A 17,677-nucleotide genomic window follows, 5' to 3' on the forward strand; every position below is an offset into this window, starting at 1 on the left:
ATCAAAGTCATTTTCAAAAGCAGATCAATGAAAAAACATGGAGCAGCTGAATTACTTGCTACTACTCAGCGGTAGCATTCACCTCCACACTTCTGATGTCCATACCCATCAGAACTTTATAAACCCTGCCCAAGTAATTCTTTGCAGCTCTGCCCTAGCAAAATACAATCAAAGCATAATGAACAAGTCTTCAGGTATTACGTTGCAGAGAAAGAGTAGCACATATCGCTAATTATCAGGATAACATTAGCAAGAAACAAACAGAGTTACAATACATCAAAAAAACATTTAAGTGGCCTTTGCTGTGTCTAGAACCACGTATTTTGTCCTACATACACCTTATCACATTCAGCCCAAATTGCCACATGATGATCTGAGTTAATGCACTATGAAAGTGCATTTCCATACACTTGCTCTGCATTACACTGTCTAGGCTGGTGCCAAAATGAGCTGTGAAACAGTTCTTGGGAATAGGTCTTGGTCAGCTTCCACGAATACTAGCATGACACATAAGAAATGGTTTTCATAGATATAAAAAAATATTAACCATGTTAGAGAACCCTCACACATTCCTGGTAGCATGTCTAAATTCTTCTCTATCAGTGAAAAACCAAAATAGAATACTTTCTGCAAGAGTAAGACATAAGAAAGCGAAGTTCTTGGGCATCTCTGCTAGTCAGCTTGATATAAGAGACAATAAAACATGTCTGGCAGTGAAATCTAGAAGGACCAAAGATGCCTTCAATGATTCCTGACAGAGACCACCTATATTTGTACCGTCTGATATGAGGAATCTTACTGTGCTCTTTGTACCACAGGCAAAGAAAGGAGCTCAGTTAAAAACAGAACCAAACAAAATACCTACCAAAGCCTTGCAAAGGCTTTGGTACACAGTCAGGAGACCAACGTATATCAAGTCACACAGACAAAAAAATCAGAGCATGCCATCTTTGCAGATAATGACATCCTAAATAGAGAGGAATCAGTAAGAATGTCCCTCCCATGTGTCCATGCACAAGATTGAGGAATTCATTTACATGACTAGCCAAGGAAACTTTTAGCTCCAGAAAATACTTAACATTATCAAGAAAACAATTTGTTTGAGAAGGTTGTGTTGGAATTTATGGCAGTTCATCCTGGAAAAAGCTGGATGCAGAGATCTACCTTTATCCATCCCTTCTCTTGGCTAGTGCTCTTTAAACAGAGCTGCAACAGAGCTGAATAAATTTTTGCTGACAGGACTATAAACCCTTACATACTAAAGACAGAGAAGATCCTCAGAGATCTTTAAGCCTCTTAACTCCAATAATAGCTCTGGGGTTTTCTAGGCACTGAAGTTCAGTTTTGAAGAGGCTGTATATGCTGACGGTGCAAACCATTTAGAGACAGCAAAATGCTATTTCAGTAAATAATTTCAGATTACTTCAGTATAAATAAGCACAGGTTGACATCACTAGAATCACAGAACCATAGAATATCCTGCTTTAGAAGGAACTCAAGAATCACTGTGATTCTTGTCCAAATCCTGACCCTGCACAGAACATCTCCAGGAATCACGTCACCTGCAAGGCCACACAACACCACAGAAACTTTTAATAACAAGCAAATGGTTTCACTTGTGAGTAGGACTTCAAAACAGCCACCCTTTCTTTAGCACAAATATCTCAACCAGGTTTCCTGTTGAGTTTATAGATTTGCCTTCAAGGTACTTCCCATTAGTATGGCTGACAGGCCAGCTCTGCAAGTACATTATTATTCTGGGAGGTATTGAAAAACACCTGAAAGACAACATAGTCATTTGTCACAGCCAGCACAGGTTCATAAGGGTAAAGTCCTGCTTCTCAAACTTAATTTAATTTTATGACAAGATAACCTACCTAGCTGATCCAGTGCATATAATCTTTTTGGGTTTCAGTAAAGCTATCCATAGTGGCTCTCACAGTGTCCTTCTGGACAGAACAACATAGCTGGAAAAACACATCATGGGATGGGTGAGCAACTGGCTCACGGGTCAGGTGCAAAGGGTTACAGTGAATGGGGTGACATCAGACTGGTGACCTGTCCCTGCTGGGGTTTCACAGGGCTCCATCCTCAGCCCTGTGCTCTTCAACATCTTCATAAATGACCTGGATGTTTAGTCACCCTTGGAAGGGGTACTAAGCAAGTTAACAGAAAATACAAAACTGGGAGGAGTTGTTGACTTCCTTACAGGCAGGGAGGCCTTGCAGACTGACCTTGATCAATTAGAGGGCTGGGCAGCCACCAACAGCATGAATTTTAACAAGGGAAAGTGCTGGATTCTGCACCTGGGATGGGGCAACCCTGAATGTGTGTATAGACTGGGGAACAAGAGATTGGAGAGCAGCTCCATGGAAAATGACCTGGGGGCTGACGGCAAGTTGAATATGAGCCAGCAGTGCCCTGGCAGCCAGGAGGGCCACCCGTGTCCTGGGGTGCATCAGGCACAGCATCACCAGCCAGGCAAGGGAGGGGATTGTCCTGCTCTGCTCTGGGGTGGCCTCACCTCGAGTGCTGGGGGCAGGCCTGGGTGCCACAATATAAGAAAGACATTAAGCAATTAGAGTGCATCCAAAGGGAGGCACTGAAAGTAGAAAAGGGCCTTGAAGGGAAGCCATATGAGGAGTGGCTGAGGTCACTTGGTCTGTTCAGCCTGGACAAGAGGAGACTGAGGGGAGACCTCATTGCAATCTACAACTTCCTTGTGAGGAAAAGAGGAGGGGCAGGCACTGATCTCTTCTGTTTGGTGACCAGTGACAGGACCCAACGGAATGACCTGAAGCTGTGTCAGGGGAGGTTTAGGTTGGATATCAGGAAAAGGTTTTTTCCCCCCAGAGGGTGGCTGAGCACTGGAACAGGCTCCCCAGGGAAGTGGTCACAGCACCAACCTGGACAGAGCTCAAGAAGATCAAGAGCTTAGGGACATGGTGTGATTCTTGGGGATGTCCTGTGCAAGGCTAAGACTTCGATTCAATGATCCTCGTGGTTCCCTTATAACTCAGAATATTCTGTGATTCTGTGACCATGCCTGTTGTCACCTCTCCATTACAGAGCACAAAGCAGAGGTAACAGCTGTCAGAATGTATTACCAGGGCAACAGAGAGTGAAGTTGTTCTACACAAGAGAACAGCATTTTTGTTCTGCACTTGAGTAACAGAGGGAGCTCTTAAAAACTGAAATCTGGAGACTCAAATAATAAAACTTCAAATAAAAAAATACTCCCAAGATAAATATTGGCACTGCAACTGAGTGGAATGTAGAAGAGCAAGTCCACTCATTTTGACATACACACTTAGAGAGGACAAAGGCAGACATGCTCCTGTATGTGTTGGTAGGAGAAAAGCTTTGTACAAATATGCTTGACAGTGTTCAAAGAGCCACTACACTAGCATACATAAACTAAAGAAAGTATCCTCTTTCCAAAGCCAGCCTTGTTTAATTGTGTGTACAGTGATAATCATACACTGGTAACCTCCTGGAGCATCAACAGTTTCCAAGAAAGAACTGGAAAAAACACATCCTTGAAATGAGAGTTTCTATTCAGAGTAAATGTCCTTCACTGTTAAGCTTACATTCAAACTAGAATATGCAGTTATTTTATGCCATTCTTCTGCAAGGTAGGAAAGGAAAACCTACAATGGAAGTTAGCATTTTAATGTCAGTGACACAGTCTCGTCCTATGTGGCAAACAAAAAATCTGGCTCCACGGTTCTTGGACAGGTTCTCAAAGACGGCCCTAAAATACAAATCAGAACTATCACTCTGATTCAGTGAGAAGAATTCATCAGAAGTGTGGTGCAGTTCTTTCAGATCTGATTTAAATATGCAACACGGAAGCCAACTACCACGCCATACATACCACAGACTGTACGCAGACACATTTTACTGGCAGGCTCCTTAGACAAACGCTTCAGCGTGCAAGCAGCTCTCATCTACCTGACTTTTCTCAACAGTACATGAAGTTCAACTCCTAGCAAGCTGGAGCTCAAAGCAGTGAGGAAGGTACTTCTGGCATTGATCAGCAGTACCTTGCATCCACACACTGGCTGACGGCATCTTTTCTCTGTCAGTGGCAGCCACCACAACTTCAGGTCCCACTGGTTTTGCCCATCCCTCTACAATACAGGTCTCCCCAGGAAATGGAGAGATGCTGCTTCAACATTAACATTCAATTCCTGCCTGTTCTTCCACGTAGCTGCTGCTGAAAGTAACAGAGTTTAAGCTACCAAGCTGCTGAATATGCATCCAGAGCAACCAGCTCTAGGGAAAAAACGAGACTTGGCCAATGTTCTTGAAAGGCTGAAGATCCCCACTGCACAGGGTAGCATCACTCAGTAAGGATCTTTTCCTTACAAGGATGTGGAAGCTTCTTACATCATCCATTACAGCTAATCCTTGGAATCTACTCCAGCCCTTACAGCTTCTAGTCCGATACACAATTAATTGTTTTGCATGGGGAGCTATGATACCTATCTCCTTACCCTTAACAACAGAAGAACACATCAAAAGGCTTGTTTTTAGCCAAGCCTCATGTTAACTAGGAAGTTGGAACAGGACTGGAATACGTTGGCAAGAAAAACTGTAGCATACATAACTGGACACAGACCTGGACAGACTGCAGGTGACGCTGCATGAGCATGGGGGTTGCATTAGGTAATCAAAAGAGGTCCCTTCCAACCTCAGTGATTCTGTGATTCTGTCTCTGGTAGTCATTTCTTCTGTACTTAACTGAATTGCTAGAATACAAGTCATATTGGGTGTATTTTTGTATTTTCTTTTGTTGTTAGACTAAAGGATCCCTGTTGCCAAGATATCCTCCGTTCAGGTTCAGCTCGTGCTCAGGGCTGGGGTGGTAAGCTCTATAAAGTTCAAGAGTGTCTTTAGATTGCCCCCTTCTGCTCATCCTCTTTGCCCTCCCACTTCATTACCCTGCACATCACAGTGAAGATACTTGATCTCCAGTTTCTTGTGCTTACAAGACTCTGGCTTCTGAAAATACAAAATTACAAAGGAAACTCTGTGATGCAATAAGACAGCTGAGTCAATCTAACAACTCCATACTGTCAAGGGTTGCCCCTATTCCTCACATCTTTATGCCAGCACTGAGGATGGATCAGCAGACATCTTTGTCAGCAGTTCTTTTTCGCTGTACTAACCTTTACCTCACAGTGCACTGAAGTTCTCCTACTAGGTCAGAAAACTGCAAGATTTAACACACAGGAGATGCATGGGTTGCAGGAATAAGGAAAGATGCTATCAAATGGAGTCTGACTTCATTTCATGGCTCATCATGTTGTCTAACCACTCATCACCAGGACTGATGTTCAGGTATATAGATTTACAGCCTGTTTTAAAAGCACTGTGTTTGAACAGAGGAGTTATTCTGGATCTTGTGTCCTCAACTGGCTCATTTCCACATGTGCTGTGACACCATCTTCTCAGTGAGGCTGACACCAACTGTAGTCTGCTCTGTGCTGAAGTAAGTACAAGACATCTAATTACATTTTAGGTAGAACATGTCTTGTGCTCTCTGAACTCTGTTCTAAATGGCTAGTGGCTCTGCGTCTAAACATCAAATTCTTCAGTGAGCATGGCAAAAGAAAGTTATCATAATCCAAGACCTCATCTACTGGAAACAGCTTTTAGGGTTTGTATAAAACTGTGACCTTTCATTCATACATACTACCAGATGTGACAGCCTGCTCCATTGTCTCCTCCATGTGCAAAGTACATTAGAGTTGAATTTTTTATTCTCTCAAGTCTGTTTCTCTGTTTAGAAGGATGACTTTGGCTTCACACAGCTTAACTGTGGTATAGAAATTCCTTCTCTGAGTAAAGACCTGACGGAACCAAAATTTCTCAAGGAATACAACTCTCTATCGTGGCAATCCTTCTCTTTTCTGAGCATACCTGTTTAAGTCACACTGAATGCTACAGCAGAAACTCAGCTGCCTGATGCAGTAGTCTGTAGTACCCGTTTTGCTAAGACATGGTGTACTGCCCAAGAACAGATTCAGAAAACAAAAGTCTCAGTCCTCTTTCTGTCAGTTTGTTTACCATCTAATCCTGGCATCCTCCCAAGCCTTTAGTTTCACTTTCTGAAAAAAGCCCCAACATTTAGAAATACAAAATATGAATAATAATCTGAGAACTAGATACAGCTAAAAGAAGATACTAAATATCCTACCAGTTAACTAGGCAACATTTCATTGTTGTCTCATGCAAGTCTCATTCTTATCTAAAAAATCCTCTACATCCTTGTAATGATAAACTTCAACTTGTAGTGACTACTTAAAAAAAAACAGAACCAAAAACCAAACAACAAACCAATCAAACACCCCCAAACCAGTGAACAAAAATATGTTAAATTTCCCCCTTATTTCTCCCATTTTTTTCCAATTATGTATTTGCAAGACTGACAGACTGTGGGATGTGTCCAACACCTTACCAGACATCCAAGAGATTAAGTGAAGAAAACTAAGCTTTCCTTTACCCTGTAAAGCTTCCTCCTCAGAATAAACAGCCAGGCAAATGTTCTCCAGTCTGAGAAGCCTTTTCACACAGCATCAGCCAATACAATGTTTAAGGTCACTAAAGAATATGCTCACATGTTACATACTGTTTAGCTTTTTGTTTATTAAAAAGCAGTAAGAAACCTGACTGAGAAATGATAGATTGCAGAGATGAAACTATCCTCTGATAACAAGAGATTAATACTTAATCTAGCATGTAGCTGGAGCCAGTGGAATATCTTATGGAAGGGAACATATTTGTTCTAGAACTCCTGAAAAGCAAATATATCTCTTCCAGCACAACTGGAATTTCAAAATTCAGAATGGTAGCGTTATTTTTCTACCAGCTCCTTCAGAAACCAGACAGAAAGACTACGGCAGTCATTACCACAAGAAAACTCTAGAATCAATTCAATATGCATATATCCCTTCTTTCTGTGAATTACAAGGTGCCTGCCTATTATTCATTCTACAAAAATACCAGCTCTAGGATTGGTGTCTTCACCAAAACTTCGGGTTTAGTAAGTATGGAAGAACTTCTGAGGCACAAGGTATGATAGGGTCTGACAGGATCCATCTGTCCTGATGGATGAAATGCATTTTTGGCTTTAAGTGACCCACTGTGCCACTTAAGACACTGACTATGGAACAGGATGGGATTCACCTGAGAGTACTGAGGGACCTGGAAGAACCACTAGAAGAACTAGAGGCCTGTCAGCCTGACCTTGGTGCTGGCAAAGGTTATGGAACAATCATCTTGAATGTGATCACACAGCACATGCCAGACAACCAAAGGATCAGGCCCAGACAGCATGGGTTTGGGGAAGGCAGGTCTTGCCTGACCAACCTGGTCCCCTTTTATGACCAGGTGACCTGCCAAGAGAATGAGGGAAAGGCTGCGGATGTTGTCTATCTGGACTTCGGCAAAGCCTTTGGTACTGCCTCCCATAGCATTCTCCTGGAAAAGCTGGCAGCCCATGGCTTGGACAGGTGCATCTTTGCTGGGTTAAAAACTGCCTGCACAGCCAGGCCCAGAGAGTGGAGGTGAATGGTGTCACATCCAGCTGGGGGCTGGTCACCAGTGGTGTCCCTCAGGAACTAGTGTTAGGGCCAGTGTTGTTCAACATCTTGACTGATGATCTGAATGAGATCACCTGTACTCAGTAAATTCACTGATGACAGCAAGCTGTGTGGGAGTGTTGATCTGCTGGAGGGCAGGAAGGCTCTGCAGAGGGATCTGGACAGGCTGGATCAATGGGCCAAGGCCAAAGGTATGAGGTTCAATAAGGCCAAGTGCCAGGTCCTGCCCTTGGGTCACAACAACCTCGTGCAGTACTTGAGGCAGAGTGACTGGAAAGCTGCCACTTTCCACAAAGAAAAGAGGGATGCTGCTTAACAGCACACCTGAACATGAACCAGGAGTGTGCCCAGGTGGCCAAGAAGCCCAGTGGCATCAGCAACAGTGTGGCCAGCAGGACCAGGGAAGTGATTGTCCCTCTATATTCAGCACTGATGAGGCTACCCTCAAGTTCTGTGTCCAGTTCTGGGCCCCTCATGACAAGAAACACATGTATGTGCTGGAGCAAGTCCAGAGAAAGGCAAAGGAGCTGGTGAAGGGTCAGAGCTGGAGAGGGTAATTCCTATGAGGAGCAGCTGAAAGAGCTGGGGTTGTTTAGCCTGAGGAGGAGGTGGCTCAGGGGTGACTTTATCACTCTCTGCAACTCTCTTTGAGGAGGCTGTAACCAGGTAAGGGCTGGTCTTTTCTCCCTGGCAACCACCAACAGGACAAGAGGACAAGAACTCAAGCTGCACTGGGGGGGTTCAGGTTGGACATTAAGAGGAATTTCTTCACTGAAAAGCTGGTCAGGCATTGCACAGACTGCCAAGGGAGGTGGTCAAGTCACCATCCTTGGAGGTGTTCAATAAATGACTAGACTGACAACCAGTGCTATGGCTGACAAGGTGGTGTCTGGTCAAACATTGGACTCGATCTTGGAGCACATCTGATATACTTGCTGTACACCAACACACACAGAATGAGAAGCAAAAAGGATAAATGTCAAGCACTGGTCAGTTCCCAGAGCTATGATGACTTTGGTGTCAGCAAGACTTGGTGGAACAAGCAGCACACCTGGAGTGCTGCGATGAAGGGCTTCAGGCTCTTCAGGAGGGACAGGCAGGGCAGGCAACATGGAGGAGTTGCACTGTATGAAAAGGGGAGGTTTGACTGCACAGCCCTTACTGTTAGCGATGACGTGGGTGAGAGACTCTGGTCTCAAAAGAGATTGAGTGGTTGTAGTGGTTGTCTGCTACCAACAGGCATTTAGGAGAAATCTCTGGGTTGGTATCTTGTCCTTATGGGAGACTGCAACTTCCCAGACATCTACTGTGAACACTGTACTGCTGTGACAAGCAAATCTGGGAAATGCATGAAATTTTAAGAGATAACTTCTGGTCACAAGCACTCAGTGAGTCTACCAGGAAATATGCCCTTCTAGGCAGAGGACTGTGTCAGGGGAGGTTCAGACTTTATGTTAGGAAGCATTTCTTTAGCAAGAGGATGGCCAAACACTGGAACAGGCTTCTTGGTTGATGCCCCAAGCCTGACAGTGTTCAAAGGATATTTGGACAATGCCCTTAATAACATGTTTTAACTTTTGGTCATTCCTGAAATGGTCAGGCAATTGGACTAGATGATCACTGATAGATTCCTTCCAACTGAAATACTCCTTTTCTATTTATTTTGCAAATACTTATCACTTGCATTTTTCCATACAGAGTCAACATTTGCATGAAGCTATTATAAATGCCAAGATCCCTTTTTCCCAAGCTTAACAGTCCACACAGAAAAAACCCACTTTTTTAAAATGTAGTCAGTTGTCCATGTCAGCTGTAATTAAGATTACACTGAAATTTTATGGGACAGAAACATGGTATGAGGAGGTTACATACCTCTTCAGAGAGCCCTGGTCTTTAAACAACCCTGAATAACCCTGTATTATTAGCCAGCTGAACTTGTATTTACATCCTCTAACAACTCACTTGTTACAATTCTGACCAGCATGCGTCCAAGTGTTACCCCTGAGGAATCCTACCATGACTTCCTGCCTTTCTGAAGGTCAGTCATTCCAGGCTTGCTCCATTTCCAGTCTTTAAACCAACTAAACACCCACACAAGGGTATTCCCATATGTCCTAGGCTAAAAGGTCCTAGCTCTAAAAGCTTTTGGAAAAGAACCATGGAAATTCAAGCAAAAGTTTCGAGAAAAGATCTAAGAGTTTAGGCTTGTCTTGCACTGCCATATCTGAATCACCATTCACATCATGCCTGAAACACTCACAGAGTTCAAGCAGCTGAGGAGAGCTGAGCATGTACAAGGAAAAAGTCCCTTAAACATACATACAACTCAGTAGGGAGGTTTATATTTAGACTGCAGAGGGAATCATTTTGTCATGTTGGCAGTACCAAATATAAATTTATTATTACTTTTTGGAATGTGACTTACAAGAAAACCCCCAAAAACTATTTAATTTACATGCCTACATACCTCTCACACCTCTGCTGCAATGTTCTCTCTCCCTCAGGGGGTTCAGCTGCCTGCATCTCAAGGATTCAAGTCGGAGCCCAAACACAGCAAAGCTATATAACTTTGACTCAGAATTCTAAGAAAACAGCTAAGTTGTCAGAAAGACTTGTGACAAAAATATGTAGAAAGATAAGAAATGAGAGAGCAGTTGGAAGTCTAAAATAGGGATCACTAGCTGCTCAAAGACACATAACAAAGTTATTAATCCAACAGAAAAGTAAAAAATTCTGATAAAAAAGGTGAAGGTGGGAGGGTCACTGGCAGTCATCACTTTGTTCAAAGCCCTAGTTGTGCTGGAGGTTAAAGCAAACAATTCAGCAACACTATGGATCTGCCCAGAGCTATTGAAGCAGATTTTTCTCCTGGCTGAGGTCTGTCTAGACAACAAAGACGTGTAAGCATGTTTACTGTCAACCCAATTGCTCATGAACGCTGGGCTATAATCTGTGACTGCTAGCCACTACTTGGTAACTTCGTACTTTTGCATTTAGCAGTGCAAAGTATGTTGCTGCAAGTAAGATGCTCAAGAAAGCTCACCTAAAGAAGGGAGGTAACAGACAAATGGAGATAAAGTCAGCCTCAGTACCGTATCCTGCCTGAATGGTGAAGACTGAAAACAAGATCATCAACCTGCAACTTACAGTGCAATTTGGAGACTTGAACTCACAAAATAGGAAAAATGTCTATAACCCATGCTGTAAAACCACAGAAATTACAATTTCCTAGATAAAATTCCTTCCTTTCAAACAGGAGTTTTAGAGATCCAAAGTTATTCAAAAGTGATACTCTCCAAAGCACAGTCCTCAAAGTAAAAGCTTGGAGACACTGAAAATGTATTAGGTTTACTGTCTGCTGGTTTGTAACTATGCTACACTGATCAGAATGAGTACAAAAGAGTATGTTCTGTCTCTTTAAGAAGATAACGAGAGAAACACCAGGCATGTTTTCTCTTCTGAGCCTGGCAGACACTCCCAGTGTAAGAAACCAACAAGACAGAAATAATTCAGAAATCAGTCTTGGAAGTGTCTTTACTTTCACTGGACAGTACAGTCTGTCTTCTGCATTTCAAAGGTTCTACAGAGCTGTACATGTGCAGACAATATGTTTGAGCCAGGAACAGATTATATTTAAGAGATGTATAGTAGCTTTCATATACAAAGTCCCAGTTCAAACTTTTCCGTGCCTGAGCCATAATTACAATTTTGTAAGTCAGTAAACTGAGACAGGCTTCAGAGGCTCATTAACAGTTCTCTACAGTAAGACTGACTGTGCCAAGATAACTTGATAGTTCTGACTGCTGTTGTACTGTGCCCATTGTATTAAAATGTTTCCATGGATTTAATCAGTGCTTACTTATGCTTAAATGACTTTATTTGCATGCTATAAAGAAAGAGATAGACCCAACAGATAACAAGCAAATAGATAATGAACACAGAACAAAGATCCTGGATAAACAGGACTGACTGGAACATTAGCTACAAAAAAGACTAAAATTTGCTGCATGAATTAAGCAATTCAAGACATAACAGCTTGCTCTATAGATAGATAACACAGGAACCAATCATCAACCATCAAAACAAATTGCTGCTGACTGCATACATTTCTAGTGTCTGTAGTGAGGTGTTACAAACACATTTTATGTATCTGTGAGAATACCATACATGCATGCAAATAGTGTTATTCCTGAAGAGCAGTTGTTTAACTCAGTTAATTTCTTTTTTTTTTGGCACTGAATGCTTTTACGTGAGAAAAGACTTAGTAGGACATACATAAAAAGCACTTCAAGAAGAAAAATATTCTTATTACTTCAATACTCTTGTCAAACTGTGCCACAGTTTGACAGATACCAAAGAAGTTGAAAGTCCTCATTGGTATCACTGGCCTGTTAAAGTAAAGCTACACAAAGCCTTAATGCAAAGTTGCATGACACCATAAATGACCTGTGAATGCAGAAGAAGAGACAGAAGTACAGCAGTTGAAGACCCTCAATCCAGTGGTGGTGGCAACTCATGTGTCAGACCTCTAAGTGGACACTCAGCCAGACACCAGCTCCTAATACGAAAGGCAAAGACACCCTTGGTAATCAAAGGGTAACATACAGAAGAAGAGGAGAAAGGGGCTTAGCTGTAATCTCTCCCCTCAGCATTACCACTCTTCAATTTCACCTATTATTGTGTCATAAACCTAACTTACAAAGCAAAATTCCTTGGCTTAAAATGTGAGAAAAACCTTTGGAAAAGCCTATAGAAAGATAAATACCCTTAGATCTCAGACTGTCACAAAGGATGTTGGTAGCTTACAGCATTATGAGGCGATAAACCCACCAACAAGGAAAAGCATAAAAAGCAATTGGGAAAAAATCCAAACCAAGAACAACAAAAATGGCATGGAGGTCACATGTCACCAGCTATTTGGGTTGTCAGTACTGTGGTCAGTTAAGGACAGCAAGTCAGCAACCCCAAGCACTTGCTCCAGAACACCACAGAGGCTGACCTTCCCTCTTCAAAACACTAGTTCAGTCAACAGTGACTTTCTGGGGTTTCAAAAGGCATTGTTACAATTTGGGAGTGGGGTAGTGGGGTTGCGGGGGCTTTCTGTCACTGCTACAGAGCATAAAGGAAATGCAGGCACACATAAAATAACATTTGGCAAATGAACACTCAGAAATCTGTAGGGTACTGGCATCTTCCATAAAAATAGCATTCAATACTTACTGTGCACACATGAGGCCAGTTCTCAAGCTGATAGAGCACTTCTGTGCTAAGGTCCTCCCGGTACATTTCCCGATAGATCTGAGGCATCTTTGACATCCTGACACCACTGCTGTACTTGCTCAGAAGCTCCTTAATGCGACTTTGAAGTTCATTGACATCGGCAGCAGAAGAGCCAGGGGCAACAGTATGTGTCTCTGCAGTGGATGTATTCAAGCTATCTGTTTAAAAAAAAATACAGCCTTGAAGTAAACATAGCCCTACCAACAGAAAGATGATTACCTCCCTACTTAAAAACTAAACATGGGAGCTGCCAGCATAACACCAACGCTAAAATGTGGCTCTCCTGCCCAGCATAGCTTGTCCAGTCACTTCCTGTGGCAAAGAACCATGGAAATCTCAGACATTTAGTAACTACCTAAAGATGATTTTTCAATCACTGTAGTTATTTTCATAAGATGTTGCTACATTACTTCTGAAGGGATTCTGGAAGAGGATTCAGAACCATCAATCCCACCACAGCTGAGATGCTGCACTAAGGCAGTATCCCAAGAGGGGTACAAGATAATTTCTTTATGAGTACAAACACAACAAAGATACAGCATGACAACCAAGCATGTTGTTCTATATGCAGACAGGTGTACAAATCAGACCAATGATTTGCCTTTCATTCCAAGATACGTCCTGAGGAAAAGTCTCCACCCAGCAGGCAGCCTTTCTGTGCTACTGCACCCAAGGAAGCCCTTCAGTGAAGCAAGGAAAGTGACAATTGTTCAGCTGCTCTGGGCAGTTTCATACACTGTGTGTAGGAATTAGGCAGTCATTATACCAGGAAGAGGTTCACATCATTAGCTTACCTGCTCCCTCATTTCTACTCCTCTTCTCCCTTTGGTGGGGTGTATTTGCTGCCAGATCTGAAACTTCACAAATCAGGCTGACAAGTCTCAAAGAAAGCAACCATCATTCTGCAAGCCCACTAGCAGCACAACTATTGAGCCACACAGGCAGAAGAGTATTTTCTGGACAGATACATTAGTAGTGCTGCTTACTCCTGAAAGGCAGGATTTCATCCTTATACCAGATTCCTACCCCTCAGTAACATTAAGCTTACTCCTCCTGTTTCTGACCTCCTCACACTGGCTTTGTGATTGGCTTTGACACTTACTGCCCAATGTTTTTCCTGAAAGACCAAGAGGCAGACAAGCAAACGCACATTTCCTCAGCACAATGGAATTAGAGTGAAAAGGTTCACTCACAGAACTTGATTTCTCATCCAAACCTATCTTCATTCAAAACAAGTAGTAAGATTTTTTTTTTAAGATGACACCCACTCTGAGTAGTCAACAAATAACTTCTTAATGGACATACCACCTGACTCTGTGGAAGAGCTTCTGGACAGGTGAACTTGCAACTCCTTTTGAAACCGTGGTGGGACAGTCAGTCTCTTCTCAGACCTAAAATTGGAAAGAAAATTGCTTAAAATAATTCTTCTGTCTCTGAATAACATTCTATTTGCTTCTAAGACCTATACAGAAAAGAAAATGCATTCCACACACTCCTAGAAGGCCTCCTGCACAAGATGAGTAGTCACAACGTCCTTGTCAGGAAGACAACCTGATAAGCAGTAACAGGACAGATCAACAGGTGGTTTCTAGTTTTTACTCATTTTTCTCATTATTGTGAGAAACAAAACACAGTAAAAAGACATTAGCAAAGGGAAAGCATCTAGGAACACACAGGCATTCAAGGCCTTTTTGTGGATGCTGTTGTTACTCTGTTTAACAGTCTTCTCTGAAGATCTCTCCCACTGAGAGCACACAAATTTCATGCTTGCAGGTGTTCTTCTGGGATCCCCCAGAGAGCAGCAGCTTTTACATGGGAGTACAGACACCAAAATGAGCTTCTGACACTGAAGAGGGCACAGCACTGTGTAGCTCACAAAGACCTGGGAAAAAAATCAGCTGTGGAATAATTACATACACTGCAAGCAAAAGGAAACAAGAGCTGGAGAAGGGAATTCAAAGACTAGGACCAAACACCTCCCAAAGGAAGAGTTGCACATACCCAAGGAAGAGCTGCAGTGTAGAAGTCAGGGTGGTAACATTTCCGCTACAGCAGGGCAGGTTGCTCTGAAACAGGCATCTCCTGACCAGACCAGACCATGCACATGCACGGGGCAGGCTTTGCAGAAGATCTCTGCCCAGGGGCCAGAAAGGGGACTAGCCAACTCTGGAGTTCAGGGACAACAGTGGAGCAAGCCAAAAACCTCACCACCTGCAGAACCACCAAGGGTGATTTTCACGTCTTCACCGGGACTGTTTTAGAAGGTAGGACAGCAGTTCAAGTACAGTGCTGAGGCTAGTCTCAACAGGAAGTCAAGACCAAGTAGCCCTATGTGTCATCATACTGACTTTTCATCAGAGCATATCCATGAATCAGAATGAGACCTCCCACATTCACATCTCTTCTAAGGAGCATCTTGAAAGATTTAACACTAATTTGTCTCCCCTGCTTTTATGCTGTCCCTGTTAGATTAAACCATTGCTCCTCCCTCAGCTATGGGGTATTACCTGTACCAAAGACCATACTTCTGTTCTGAGTCATGTCCCACTGCACTAGCTGTAAGGACAGGCACTGCCCAGCTCAGCAATTTACAAAAAAGAAGTCGTGCCCAGAAGTCCTAGGCAGAAGCATGTAACTACAAGCACAGCTGCAAAACTCAAAAAGTACAAAAGGAAAGTCACCCACGCAACATCAAAACTTACATTCACACCTGGCACTTGCTGGGTATCTGAAAAGCCTCTTACAACACTTACCTGCATTACAGAAAACCCTCTACTTTCTGTGGGCACAGCTCAGATACCCACGCAAAGCTGCAGCAGTCTCTTCTTAGAAAGAAGAGACTGCTGTGGCTGCCCATGCAGATTCTGCAGGAAATCCAGGACCCCATTTCTTTGTACATGTATTTACCAGTATGGACAACTCCAAGCTGAACAGATACTCAAGCTAAAAAAGTCCTCTTAATGGAAGCAGACTCAAAAGAGGCTACCACCTTTGCTAGGCAGAAAGCAAAACAATCCTATAAAATAGCCACATGGGTAGTGGAGACTGTCCTGCTACCCCTGCCTGCCAATAGGAATCCATAGCTGTTGTCTAGTCCCCAGTGCCACATACACTTGTATCACCTTAAGCCACACATCAGGTAACACAAATGACATTGACTGCAGGGTAGGCCAGCCAGAACCGCAGTAAGGTTTCAGTGAGGAAGAGGGCAGATGTTCCCCGCTTAAGCCAGGCCACGTGAACACCTTGGAAAGGAACCTGGAACAGAGGACTGATTATTCTCTTCTGCGGCATGCAAAAGCTAATTGGATTTGGGATCTTCTCAGTATTAAGAGACTTCATGCAGGGTCTTCCTGTGCTTTCTGCTGGGGTTCAACAATTTCCCACAACATGGACCTAACACTGGCTTTGAGCCTGGTCATCATCAGTTTTGAGCCCTGCAATCAGACAAGTATCGTGTGATGTGCTGCTTGCTCACACAGATCATGAGGGTCATACATCTCCAACAACGAGATGGAATACAGCCAGACAGTGGCAGGGCCAACATGCTTCCCTTCAGTTTGCAGGTATGGACAACTCAGCTGCTTGCAAGGCCTCATGTTCCTCAGCTGCTAGAAGCCTGCTCCCAGCAAGAGGCCTCCTAGCCACACCAGCAGCCTGGCCCTTCACAAATGCCTGACCAGCCATGCAGCCCTGCCAAGTCCCCACGCGTAGCTGCAGCTGAGCAGCTAGTCATGTCTCACTGCCACACATCACTGCTTCTCAAAGAAGGGGAGCAATGCCCCTCCCAGCCAATTGCCTTACCTTGGTAATGTCCATGCCACCCCAATCTGCTCTTTGGTCCTTGGACAGTGCTATATAAGCAGCAGGTCCAGGTGGTGCCCAGCAGCAAATGGCTCCTGCTGCTTCAAGCAACAGTGTCACCAAGCATCTGAACCTGTTCTCATCCACGCTGCTGCTTTCCAGCTTCAAGGATCTCTGCAGTTGGCCTTACCAGCAAAGTCTCTCCCTGCTTCTGAGGGTTTGCAGGTCCACACCAACACAGGATAACTTGAGATACTGCTGCTATAAAGACAAGCCTCTCAGACCCTGCAACAGCATCTGCAAGAAGGCCTTGGACAACTGCAGCTACCTTCAGCATCTCTGTGTTGTCATGTGAGTGTGACAGAATGGGGAAGACAAATATCCTTTTCCCCTTCCACCTAATGCTACATAGTGACAAGCCCCTGAAGCCGTAGTCATGAAAATCTGTCCTGCTACAGAGGCGGGACATAGACTTTGGCAGTCACAAGGGAACCATCATTTGCACCCTCACTGAGGAGCTTCACTACATGATACTGGGTGGAGCACCAATACCTGTCAGCACACAAACAAAATCTGTCACTGGCAGGACATCGTGTCAAGGCAAAGAACACACATATGCTATAGCAGGACAGATGTTCAACAGAAAAGGAAAAAACAGAGATCCCTATGTGCAACCATGAGGGCATGCATGTCCTTTCCTATGATGTTGGTACGTGGACGGGCAGGGTGGGAAACAGAAAGCCAAATACTGCATACAGAATGTCTCACTCCAAACTGGGAAGTGGGGCAGAGACAGTCTGTCACCTTCAGGACTTGTCTCAGTCAATCTGCGCTGTGAAGGCTCAGCCACTCTCACAGGCCAAGCGCTGGCACCCCTGCTGGAGCAGTGCCCTCAAGTCTGAGCCAGATAACTATGAGGCTGCTGTCAGCCCAGCATTTCTGGGGATGCTGCTCACAACTCCACTCCTCTGCATGCTGTTTTT

The 17,677-nt window shown here is 43.7% G+C and overlaps 1 protein-coding gene across 7 annotated transcripts in view; it reads right to left on the reverse strand.

The window, feature by feature from the left end:
• Nucleotides 1–17,677, reverse strand: part of TDRD7 (tudor domain containing 7) — a 47,361-nt gene that overhangs the window by 14,409 nt on the left and 15,275 nt on the right. For 4 of the 7 annotated variants that reach the window (XM_032096289.1, XM_032096284.1, XM_032096283.1 and 1 more), the window contains 3 exons: nucleotides 14,196–14,281; nucleotides 13,685–13,741; nucleotides 12,831–13,048 (listed from right to left, as the gene is read on the reverse strand). In XM_032096289.1, the coding sequence (XP_031952180.1) occupies nucleotides 12,831–13,048; nucleotides 13,685–13,741; nucleotides 14,196–14,281 (361 nt within the window). The remainder of the gene's footprint in view (nucleotides 1–12,830; nucleotides 13,049–13,684; nucleotides 13,742–14,195; nucleotides 14,282–17,677) is intronic. The other 3 variants (XM_032096285.1, XM_032096287.1, XM_032096286.1) reach the window with 3 other exon arrangements.

The sequence above is a fragment of the Corvus moneduloides genome, chromosome Z, assembly GCF_009650955.1.
Source record: "Corvus moneduloides isolate bCorMon1 chromosome Z, bCorMon1.pri, whole genome shotgun sequence".
Lineage (NCBI taxonomy): Eukaryota > Metazoa > Chordata > Aves > Passeriformes > Corvidae > Corvus > Corvus moneduloides.